General features: G+C 46.4%; 1 protein-coding gene across 2 annotated transcripts in view; it reads left to right on the top strand.

Moving 5' to 3' along the window:
- LOC132209066 (utrophin-like) overlaps positions 1–12,643 on the top strand; it is a 45,673-nt gene extending 33,030 nt beyond the window's left edge. Inside the window, exons 1-2 of one of the 2 annotated variants that reach the window (XM_059644275.1) lie at positions 10,689–10,789; positions 11,756–12,643. In XM_059644275.1, the coding sequence (XP_059500258.1) occupies positions 10,693–10,789; positions 11,756–12,081 (423 nt within the window). In that variant the 5' untranslated portion in view covers positions 10,689–10,692 and the 3' untranslated portion in view covers positions 12,082–12,643. Of the gene's footprint in view, positions 1–10,688; positions 10,790–11,755 lie in introns of those variants that run through there. The other variant, XR_009445168.1, reaches the window with a different exon arrangement.
- Positions 12,644–12,878: the final 235 nt, after the last annotated feature.

Below are 12,878 nucleotides of genomic sequence, written 5' to 3'. Positions count from 1 at the left end.
CTGTTGCTGTGCATCTGATTTGAAAACTGAAACATGCAAAAACATACTCTTAGCATTACCCTGAAAGATTCAACATAAAGTAATTCAACAGATTTCTTCTATTGTCTAGAATATCTTCTGAAATATTTGGTTTGTAAATGGGTAAGTCACAAAATTGTATCAGTGATGATGGGAACTGCAGATGCTGCAGAATCAGAGACAACCAAGTGTGGAGCTGGATGGACACCGAAGGCCAAGCAGCATTTTGACATTTTGACACATCCAGCATTGCTCAAGTGATTACCCACTGCAGTTTAGACACAACTTTATGAGCAGGCTTGTCATGAAAGACCAATTTAATCATCTAATAAGCAGTATGTTCTGGCTGAAATACTAAAACATGATGAAAATCTTTGCAATTAGACAACTGTTTTACATTTTGCATTATGCATAGAAACGGACAAACAAGACGGTTGTGTTCTGAGGAGGGATCACCCGACCCAAAATGTGAACTCTGATTTTTGTTCACAGATGCTGCCAGACCTGCTGAGCTTGTCCAGCAACTTCTGTTTTTGGTGTCATCTGATTTTCTTATTTTGTTTTGTCATGTTGATTCTTTGGAGCACATGTTTTTGAAGTTGAGCCTTCCTTCAGAAACGTCTCATTTGTTTTCACCAGCCATTTGCTGTGTTTGCCAGCAGTAAAGCCAAAATTTCTTTAATTTATTTCTTGTGAAGCATGCCTTCAACAACCTGAGTTTACCTTAGGGGTGTGCTGCACTTTTCCTCCAGGCTTGGCATTTTTCCCTGTATCCGAGTGCAGTTATCAAGTGCATTCTCATGAGAGCAGTTTAATCATGGCTTTTCTTATTTTGAATTTGCTGTTGTTTTGGTTGTATAGTTTGGCAGTCTGTCATTTGGTTGTTGTTCTGCTTTGGTTGGAAGGTTAAACTGATTACCTATAGCTGCTGTATTTGAGTTAGTATTTCTTTACCAGTGAATCCATTGTACTTCTGAAATTTGACACAAATAGAATATAATTTCACTTTGTGACTTTGCTGTTAACACAGTACATGGAGGAAAGTATTGGCCAGACAATGCTGAGAGGATGTAGAGAATCTACAAACAATTGTCATAAGGGTTACGAATGTGATAACTCTAGCTGGCGTATGCCAGTTGAATTTCTTGTGTTAAATTGCTAGATTATGTTTTGGGGATATAATTCTGAAAATAATATCTTGCTGTATGGAAAAGAATATCCTTGAACACTGGTAGGTCAGTTGGAAGGCCAAGAACATAGAACATAGAACATAGAACATAGAACAGTACAGCACAGAACAGGCCCTTCAGCCCACAATGTTGTGCCGACCATTGATCCTCATGGATGCACCCTCAAATTTCTGTGACCATATGCATGTCCAGCAGTCTCTTAAATGACCCCAATGACCTTGCTTCCACAACTGCTGCCGGCAACGCATTCCATGCTCTCACAACTCTCTGCGTAAAGAACCTGCCTCTGACATCCCCTCTATACTTTCCACCAACCAGCTTAAAACTATGACCCCTCGTGCTAGCCATTTCTGCCCTGGGAAATAGTCTCTGGCTATCAACTCTATCTATGCCTCTCATTATCTTGTATACCTCAATTAGGTCCCCTCTCCTCCTCCTTTTCTCCAATGAAAAGAGACCGAGCTCAGTCAACCTCTCTTCATAAGATAAGCCCTCCAGTCCAGGCAGCATCCTGGTAAACCTCCTCTGAACCCTCTCCAAAGCATCCACATCTTTCCTATAATAGGGCGCCCAGAACTGGACGCAGTATTCCAAGTGCGGTCTAACCAAAGTTTTATAGAGCTGCAACAAGATCTCACGACTCTTAAACTCAATCCCCCTGTTAATGAAAGCCAAAACACCATATGCTTTCTTAACAACCCTGTCCACTTGGGTGGCCATTTTAAGGGATCTATGTATCTGCACACCAAGATCCCTCTGTTCCTCCACGCTGCCAAGAATCCTATCCTTAATCCTGTACTCAGCTTTCAAATTCGACCTTCCAAAATGCATCACCTCGCATTTATCCAGGTTGAACTCCATCTGCCACCTCTCAGCCCATCTCTGCATCCTGTCAATGTCCCGCTGCAGCCTACAACAGCCCTCTACACTGTCAACGACACCTCCGACCTTTGTGTCGTCTGCAAACTTGCTGACCCATCCTTCAATTCCCTCGTCCAAGTCATTAATAAAAATTACAAACAGTAGAGGCCCAAGGACAGAGCCCTGTGGAACCCCACTCACCACTGACTTCCAGGCAGAATATTTTCCTTCTACTACCACTCGCTGTCTTCTGTTGGCCAGCCAATTCTGTATCCAAGCAGCTAAGTTCCCCTGTATCCCATTCCTCCTGACCTTCTGAATGAGCCTTCCATGGGGAACCTTATCAAATGCCTTACTGAAGTCCATATACACCACATCCACAGCTTGACCCTCATCAACCTTACTAGTCACATCCTCAAAAAACTCGATAAGGTTTGTAAGGCATGACCTACCCCTCACAAAGCCGTGTTGACTGTATTTGATCAAGCCATGCTCTTCCAGATGGTCATAAATCTTGTCCCTCAGAATCCTTTCTAACACCTTGCAGACGACAGACGTGAGACTTACCGGTCTATAATTGCCGGGGATTTCCCTATTTCCTTTCTTGAAGAGAGGAATTACATTTGCCTCTCTCCAGTCCTCAGGTACGACTCCAGTGGAGAGCGAGGATGCAAAGATCTTCGCAAGTGGCGAAGCAATTGCATTTCTCGCTTCCCAAAGCAGCCGAGGACAAATCTGATCCGGGCCTGGCGACTTGTCAATCTTAATGTTTGACAAAATTTTCAGTACATCAGCTTCCTCTATCTCTATCCATTCCAGCATGCACACCTGCTCTTCAAAGGTTTCATTCACTACACAGGTCGTTTCTTTCGTAAAGACAGAAGCAAAAAACTCATTTAGGGCTTCCCCTACCTCCTCAGGCTCCACACACAAGTTCCCTATGCTATCCCTGATCGGCCCTACTCTTTCTTTGACCATTCTCTTATTCCTCACGTAAGTGTAAAATGCCTTTGTGTTTTCCCGGATTCCTTCTGCCAAGCCTTTCTCGTGCCCCCTCCTGGCTCTCCTCAGACCATTTTTGAGCTCCTTCCTTGCCTGCATGTAATCCTCTCTAGCTGAACTTGACCCTAGCTTCCTCCACCAGAAACACTGGGATTCCTGAAAGTAGAAGGAGAGAGAAAAATCAAAGCATTAATGAACCTGGCCCGAAGTCCATAATTGCCAGTGATACATCAGAGAATTTGTTGGTTACCTGGCTGCTGATGCACTAAAGCAGTAACACACGATAATGACGTAATAAAAAAACATTCAAAAATGAGACAGCATTGAAATACATTGAAATGAGACAGCATTTAATCTGCTCCCATTGTGATGAAAGTGTCTCGTCGATTTGTAACAAAATAGTTCCAGGTTGAATTAATAATCAGGGGCTACATTGTATCAACTCAACATAAGAGTAGTTTGTCTGTGGGACCTTGGGATAGTAACGATAAAGATCACTCTTGTCTATGGTTCCTGATTTCTACTGGTATGTGCTGTGGCAATCTATCAGTCGCTTTGTTGAGAATGCAGTCTTCAGTTTTGCAAGTGGCTTTAATAGCGTGTATTTCAGGTGTTGAGGGAGCCAAGGGATTTTATTTGTGATGTGCTGGTAATTGTTACGAGGAAATTATATTCTGGGAATATCTTGGTAATACAAATTGGAAACAGGTTAACTTTCAAATAAAGATCCAAAAAGATCCTCTGGTTGCTGGTTTGTTTCTGACTCAAAGGACATGTCTTTAAGGGCGGCATGGTGGTGCAGTGGTTAGCACCGCTGCCTCTTGGCACCAGGGACCCGGGTTTGATTCCAGACTTGGGTGACGGTCTGTGTGGAGTTTGCAAGTTCTCCCTGTGTCTGTGTGAGTTTTCTCCGGGTGCTCGGTTTACTCCAACTGTCCAAAGATGTGCGGGTTAGGTGGACTGGCCATGCTAAATTGCCCATCGTGTCCAGGGATGTGTAGATTAGGTGTGTTATAGGGGGATGGGTCTGGGTGGGATGTTCCAAGGATCCAACTGAACATTTTGGACCGAAGGGCCTGTCTCCACATTGTAAGGATTCTAAAACTTAAAGTTCATTACACTTAACCAAGGTCGGAGTAAAATACTGGAAATGATTGTGAGGAGTGAGGGTCGAACAGCTAATCTAATTAACATTGGCCAACATGTAGGTTTGGAAGGGGCAGTCTGGCTGACGAACCACTTTGAACTTTTAGAGGAAATCATGTTCCAGGTAGACTGTGGGAATTCCAAGATGCAGAAATAGGAGAAGGTCATTTGGATCTATGAGTCTGCTTCGCAATTCATTTAGATCATTACCTGATTTGACATATATCTAGACTTTAAAAAAGAAACTTCAGCAAAGTTCCATGTAACAGAGCTATTGAAGCTCATTGTGGTAGAATTAAAACAAAACACAGGAATGGATTGAAACTGGCTGAAGCGGTGAGTTTTCAGTTGAGAAGTGGTATCAAGATTGAGACTGGTAAGAGTACTTGCTGTGGCGTCCGAGGATCATGTTAGGATCTTGCCTATTTGTAGTTACCACCAACAACATGGACTCAGGGGTTTAATGAACTGGCCAAATTTTCTAACAGTGACAAACTGGTGGAGGGAAGGGTTTGACTAAATCTGAGATCAGATTTTTGAAAAATATGTCTACCACTTCAATGCACCACCTTTCTCCCTGACCAACATCTCTGTCTCCGACTTGCTGCAGTGTTCTAGTGAAGCCCAGTGCAAGCTGGAGGAACAACACCTCATTTTGTGCTTGGGGACCCTCCAGCCCTCCGGACTCAATATTGAGTTGAATAATTTTTGGGCCGAAACTCTCCCATGTCCCAGCCTCCCCCACCCCACACACCAGGCCTTGTTACCACGTAGCCTCCCCCGACACACCCGCTATTGTTCATGACTAACAGTCCCCATTAACAACTATTCACCCTCCCAGCCTGATCATTAGCAACTCCTAAATCTGTTCAACTGTCTTTCTCTTTGGGCTCCACCCTGTTGATTGCTCCTGACCCCACCCACCTCCCCATTTTCTACCTATACAAACTGACGTTTTCCCAGCCACCATTCAGTTTTTCAAAACTAAAGTGCATGTTTAGGCCTGTACATTGGCATGTAAGTGAACCTGCTTCCATTTTCTCAGCTAATAACTGTACATTTAGGAATCTATTCACATTGGGAGTTGGCCATAAGTTTTCAACTCGGAAATGTTTTTAGATTGCCCAGGGCAATTAATGTGCAGTTCATTGCAAAGTCAGAGAGTATTGAATTCAATGGATGGAGAGGAAGAGGCTTTCGTATGGAGGGATGATTATACAGTCAAAAGTATCTCATCAAAACAGGTTGGATTTGATGAAGGAACCCCGCCCACGGCCGACGCCAACGTAACCCCGCCCACGGCCGACGCCGATGGAACCCCGCCCACGGTCGACGACCTCATCGCTCTGCCCACAACCTCCACAGCCAGCAACCCCAGAGGAGACAGCCACACTGAACCCTGCCGCATCTTCACCATCCCCCCAGACCTCACACTGACTGAGGACGAATGGTCAGTCCTTAATAAGGGCCTCACCTTTGTTCCCCTACAACCACACATCAACGAATACCAGTCACGATTGGACATAGAGCAGTTTTTCCGCCGTCTTCGCCTCCATGCCTACTTGTTCAACCGGGAACCTAACCCTCCCTCCACTGACCCCTTCACCCGCTTCCAACACAAGTCCTCCTCCTGGACACCACCCCCAGGCCTCCTACCCTCCCTCGACCTCTTCATCTCTAACTGCCGTCGAGACATTAACCGCCTCAACCTCTCCACCCCTCTCACCCACTCCAACCTCTCCCCTGCAGAACGGGCAGCCCTCCGCTCCAACCCCAACCCCACGATCAAACCTGCAGACAAGGGTGGCGCAACGGTAGTATGGCGCACTGACCTCTACATCGCCGAGGCCAGACGCCAACTCTCCGACACCACCTCCTACCGCCCCTCGATCATGACCCCACACCCGAGCACCAAACCATCATCTCCAACACCATTCATGACCTCATGACCTCATCACCTCAGGGGACCTCCCACCCATAGCCTCCAACCTCATTGTTCCCCAACCCTGCACGGCCCGTTTCTATCTCCTTCCCAAAATCCACAAACCTGCCTGCCCTGGTCGACCCATCGTCTCAGCCTGCTCCTGCCCCACCGAACTCATTTCCACCTATCTGGACTCCATTTTCTCCCCTTTGGTCCAGGAACTCCCTACCTACGTCCGTGACACCACCCACGCCCTCCACCTCCTCCAGGACTTCCAATTCCCTGGCCCCCAACACCTCATATTCACCATGCACGTCCAGTCCCTACACACCTGCATTCCGCATGCAGATGGCCTCCAGGCCCTCCGCTTCTTCCTGTCCCGCAGGCCCGACCAGTCCCCCTCCACCGACACCCTCATCGGCCTAGCCGAACTCGTCCTCACCCTCAACAACTTCTCTTTTGACTCCTCCCACTTCCTACAGACTAAGGGGGTGGCCATGGGCACCCGCATGGGCCCCAGCTATGCCTGCCTCTTTGTAGGTTACGTGGACCAGTCCCTCTTCCGCACCTACACAGGCCCCAAATCCCACCTCTTCCTCCGGTACATTGATGACTGTATCGGCGCCGCCTCTTGCTCCCCAGAGGAGCTCGAACAGTTTATCCACTTCACCAACACCTTCCACCCCAACCTTCAGTTCACCTGGGCCATCTCCAGCACATCCCTCACCTTCCTGGATCTCTCAGTCTCCATCTCAGGCAACCAGCTTGTAACTGATGTCCATTTCAAGCCCACCGACTCCCACAGCTACCTAGAATACACCTCCTCCCACCCACCCTCCTGCAAAAATTCCATCCCCTATTCCCAATTCCTCCGCCTCCACCGCATCTGCTCCCACGATGAGGCATTCCACTCCTGCACATCCTAGATGTCCAAGTTCTTCAAGGACCGCAGCTTTCCCCCCACAGTGATCGAGAACGCCCTTGACCGCGTCTCCCATATTTCCCGCAACACATCCCTCACACCCTGCCTCCGCCACAACCGCCCAAAGAGGATCCCCCTCGTTCTCACACACCACCCCACCAACCTCCGGATACAACGCATCATCCTCCGACACTTGTGCCATCTACAATCCGACCCCACCACCCAAGACATTTTTCCATCCCCACCCCTGTCTGCTTTCCGGAGAGACCACTCTCTCCGTGACTCCCTTGTTCGCTCCACACTCCCCTCCAACCCCACCACACCCAGCACCTTCCCCTGCAACCGCACGAAATGCTACACTTGCCCCCACACCTCCTCCCTCACCCCTATCCCAGGCCCCATGATGACATTCCACATGAAACAGAGGTTCGCCTGCACATCTGCCAATGTGGTATACTGCATCCACTGTACCCGGTGTGGCTTCCTCTACATTGGGGAAACCAAGCGGAGGCTTGGAGACCGCTTTGCAGAACACGTCCGCTCAGTTCGCAACGAACAACTGCACCTCCCAGTTGCAAACCATTTCCACTCCCCCTCCCATTCGTTAGATGACATGTCCATCATGGGCCTCCTGCAGTGCCACAATGATGCCACCCGAAGGTTGCAGGAACAGCAACTCATATTCCGCCTGGGAACCCTGCAGCCTAATGGTATCAAAGTGGACTTCACAAGCTTCAAAATCTCCCCTTCCCCCACCGCATCGCTAAACCAGCCCAGTTCTTCCCCTCCCCCCACTGCACCACACAACCAGCCCAGCTCTTCCGCTCCACCCACTGCATCCCAAAACCAGTCCAACCTGTCTCTGCCTCCCTAACCTGTTCTTCCTCTCATCCATCCCTTCCACCCACCCCAAACCGCACCCCCATCTACCTACTAACCTCATCCCACCTCCTTGACCTGTCCATCTTCCCTGGACTGACCTATCCCGTCCCCACCTCCCCACCTATACTCTTTCCACCTATCTTCTTTTCTCCCCATCTTCGGTCCGCCTCCCCCTCTCTCCCTATTTATTCCAGAACCCTCACCCCCATCCCCCTCTCTGATGAAGGGTCTAGGCCCGAAACGTCAGCTTTTGTGCTCCTGAGATGCTGCTTGGCCTGCTGTGTTCATCCAGCCTCACATTTTATTATCTTGGATTCTCCAGCATCTGCAGTTCCTATTATCTCTCAAAGTACAAAATCCCGCTGTTTTTGTTCTCAATTCATGGTTTAATTTTGCAATCAGTGTCGTAAGCAGCAGATTAGTTCAGTCCTTGTGAAATTGAAGGCAATGCAACACTTTAATTGGTCACTTTTTAACATGGTCGGTTCTCAGACTGAGGAAATGGTGAATGTTGTTGATCTTTAATGCAATATAATGGAGGAGAGAAAAATCTGGACTACAGAGCCCACAGGAAGAAAATTATAATCTGTCAGTGCTGCCTCCATTAGAACAATGCCAAGTTAATCCCCATCCCCATATCGAACAATAGAAGTTTCCTGCATATCAGAACATAACCATTGAGTGGGGAACTGATGAATAATGCAGGAGCACCATCGGATTGAAATACTTTTATTCCAAGGATTTCAGAACGTGCTGGGATTTTTATTGCAAGCAATACTTGTGATGGAATATTCTTTTAATGTCAAAGTGCTGCAACAGTTTGGAAGAACCAATATTAAATGGATATTATTGCAGATAATATATGTGAATGAAATAAAATTGTTTGCTTAAGGTATTTTGTAATTCTAATTGAATGTCGCATTTTTGCATCTCAGTTGTCTTCTGTTTCTTATTTTTACAGAGCAGGTATTGTCCTGGTCACTTGTAATGCTGCCAATTCAAGATTAACTACATGGATGGTCTCTATCAGTTGCTTAATCACCAATGTCAGTTTGCAATCCTGAATCCAATATTGTCACTTCATCTTTCAGTTCTGTTTATAATCAAAGTTTGAGATCAACAGCTTTCAGTTTACTATCTGGAAGTCAATCAGTGCAGATTTTGATGGTAAACCAGCGTTCTGTATGTAAAACTGCCTTGTTTGATTAGATTAGTTAGTTGAGATTCATTTTAGTGAAATGAATCCTAACTAAGCTTCATCTCTTCCTCATTCTGAACACATGCTATGTCATGCAATGGCTATTCAATTTTGCATTGGTGCCGGTTCAAACCATGTGTATTCCAACTACGGATTGATACAAATGAAATAGTACCATTTCCTTGTTAGTACCATTCTCGCCGTACAGTGTTTCGGCATTTCATTACGTTTCTGTGTACAGTTCTGAACCAGCCCCCTTGCCCCTGAGCTTGCCAAATGTCTCAATGTTGTCATGACATTGTCAAAGAATTCATTTCTTGGTAGATTCAGAGATAAATTAATGTAACCTAGTATGTGTTAATGCCTCTGCTGTAATCGGGCGAAATACTCAGGCCATTGTCTTAATTTTTCTCTCTTGTATTTATATTGAAATGTTGACCATGCCATTTGCTCCACTTACTGGGATTGGACTTGTTACAGAAGTGCTGAACGTCAACTTGCCAAATACAATTGGCTAAACAGTATGAGGCCAATCAGTCTCTTGAAACACTTTTGCTGTGCAATCAACATTCCAACATTATTTGACAATGAAAAATTACATACGTGCTTCAGAAGATTAGATTTGAAACAGAGATTTGTGAATATGAATGGAGCTATATATGTCTCCATCTCGGGCACCAACCTCAAGTCCACCTGGACTATCTCCAACACCTCCCTCACCTTCCTGGACCCCTCTATCTCCATCTCGGGCAACCACCTCGAAACTGATATCCATTTCAAGCCCACCGACTCCCACAGCGACCTAGGATACACCTCCTCCCACCCACCTTCCTGCAAAAATTACATCCCCTATTCCCAATTCCTTTGCCTTCGCCACATCTGCTCCCAGGACGAGGCATTCCATTCCCGTACACCTCGGATGTCCTCATTTTTCAAGGACCGCAACTCCCCCCAACCCATCCCACACCCCCGCAACCCCCCGCAGTGGTCAAGAACGCCCTCGACCGTGTCTCTCTCATTTCCTGCAACTCAACTCTCACACCCCGTCCCCGCAATAACCACCAAAAGAGAACCCCCTCATCCTCACATACCACCCTCCCAACCTCTGCCTACAATGTATCATCCTCTGACATTTCCACCATCTGCAATCTGACCTCACCACCAAAGACATTTTTCCTCCGACCATTGTCTACTTTCTGGAGAGACCACTCTCTCCATGATTCCCTTGTCCGCTCCACACTCCCTTCCAACCCCACCACACCCGGCATTTTCCCTGCAACCACAGGAAGTGCAACACGTGCCCCCACACCTCCTCCCTCACCCCCATCCAGGACCCAAGAAGACTTTCCACATCAAGCAGATGTTCAACTGCACATCTACCAATGTGGTATACTGCATCCGCTGGACCCATTGTGGACTCCTCAACATCGGGGAAACCAAGGAGAGACTTAGGTGTTCTGCAAAGCAGTCCCTATGCTCGGTTCACAACAAACAACTGCGCCTCCAAGTCGTGAACAATTTCAACTTCCCCTCCTATTCCTTAGACGACATGTCCATCCTGGGCCTCCTGCAGTGCCACAACAATGCCACCCGAAGGTTGCAGGAACAGCAACTCATATTCTGCTTAGGAACCCTGCAGCCCAAAGGTATCAATGCGGATTTCACAAGCTTCAAAATCTCCCCTCCCCCTACTGCATCCCAAAACAAGCCCAACTCGTCCCCGCCTCCCTCACCTGTTCTTCCTCTCACCTACCCCTTCCTCCCACCTCAAGCCACACCCCCATTTCCTACCTACTAACCTCACCTCTTGACCTGTCTGTCTTCCCCGGACTGACCTATCCCCTCCCTCCCCCCCTCCCTCCCTCCCTCCCTCCCCCCCCAACCTACACTCACCTCTACTAGCTCTAGCCCACCTCTTTAACTTGTCTGTCTCCTCTCCAACTATCTTCTCCTCTATCCATCTTTGATCCGCCTCCCCCTCTCTCCCTATTTATTTCAGAGGCCTCTCCCCCTCCCCCTTTTCTGATGAAGGGTCTGGGCTCAACATGTAAGCTTTTGTGCTCCTAAGATGCTGCTTGGCCTGCTGTGTTCATCCAGCTGCACACTTTGTTATCTCTATATCTCTTAACAACCTCATTAAGTGAGTTCTTGAGTTAACTATGCAGGGTAGACTTAGGGTTTATCATTCTAACTTGCCAGGCCTGAAAGATGAAAGTTGGTTTATGTTGGATGTTTGGTTCATAGCTATGAAAGATATCCTGAAAGGATTTTTCATATCTTTTGTTGAGAATTTTACCCACTTAGTCACTCTAATCCTTTTCCTTTTTTAAAGTTTCCTTGGTAGTCATAAATTTGAAATATCTGCGGAATTTTATTCGGCTTTGTATTGGTTCTCTGTGATTCCCCGTGAATGGCTCCGCGACCTGCCAGCTAATTAGAGAATTTATCATTGATGTGCCTGTCATAAAATCTTTAGTCTTATACTGTATATCCCAATTTCAGGAGAAAGTCCAGAGAGACCTTTTCAAGGAAAGGGATTTAGAAAGAAAACTTAAGTTCCATTGATCAAAGACATGAATAGTTGATAAATTATTTGCACTTCATATTTCCAGAACCTACCCCAGAAGAGAGAGCTAAAGCTGTCCGCAAACAGTCAATAGAAGTGAAGGAAACTTGGGAGCAATTGAAAACCCATGCGAGCAACTGGCAGAAACAGGTGGAAAAGGCGTTGGAGAAACTTCAAGAACTGCAGAAAGCTCTGGATGACCTTGAGGCTCATGTGATAACAGCTGAGGGGATCCACACTGATTGGCAACCTGTGGGTGACCTGTTTATTGACTCATTGCAGAATCACATTGATAAAACCACAGTAACTGCAATTACATTACACTTCACTTATGAACATGTAACCACAATGTTGTATCGAGATGATCAGTAATAGGAGTACTTCAGTAATATTGATTGAATGGTTGTTAACTTAATTTGCAAATTAAAACTTCGTTGAGCATGCCTTCTGATGATATCACATCGTTAATATGAGTATAATTGAGGATTCTATTAGTCAGTGACATCAGCTGAGTTATCTACTTGTTGCCATGTTATCAGGATTAAAGGAAAAGCCTTACCACGCCATTTGGCCACTCCTTAGAGAGAGACAACTGGTTATGATTTAACCTGAAGATCACCATGCCTCAGGCAAGTAGAGGGGTTGAGGCGAAGATCCTTTGTGGTAAGCTCACTGGTGTGGCAATTGAGCCCTCTGTTGGAGGGGATCACTCTGCATCACAAACCAACCGTTCAGCCAACTGAATTTGAATAGAGTTTAGGATTGGAGAGCAATCCATGCAATTGTATTTTTTTTAATGAATGTTTCTCACTGGCAAACTTTTAAAAACCAGCTCAGCCATACAGGCGAGATCAGTTCCTGATCTCAGCTGAATTTTTTGATCTCAGGTGGGTCAGCGTGAGGAGTTCAGTGATTGGAATGAATTCTCATGAATTTAGCGAGAGAGATATTACACGTGAATAGATCAATGTTTTGAAAAGCGGATGAGATATGAGCAAATGTTTTTAATTGATGTGGAAGAACAGCCACAATCATCATCAACGGTGGAGCAGGCTTGAGCGGCCATGCAACATTGTGCTGCCGCTATTTGACTTGTTCTGTGAAGAGGAAGGAAAATGGTCAAAGTTTCAAAAATGCTGAAGACCACATCATTCTACAACCTCAAAATT

The sequence above is a fragment of the Stegostoma tigrinum genome, unplaced genomic scaffold (assembly GCF_030684315.1).
Source record: "Stegostoma tigrinum isolate sSteTig4 unplaced genomic scaffold, sSteTig4.hap1 scaffold_64, whole genome shotgun sequence".
NCBI classification, from domain to species: domain Eukaryota; kingdom Metazoa; phylum Chordata; class Chondrichthyes; order Orectolobiformes; family Stegostomatidae; genus Stegostoma; species Stegostoma tigrinum.
This window is presented reverse-complemented; position numbering and strand designations above follow the sequence as displayed.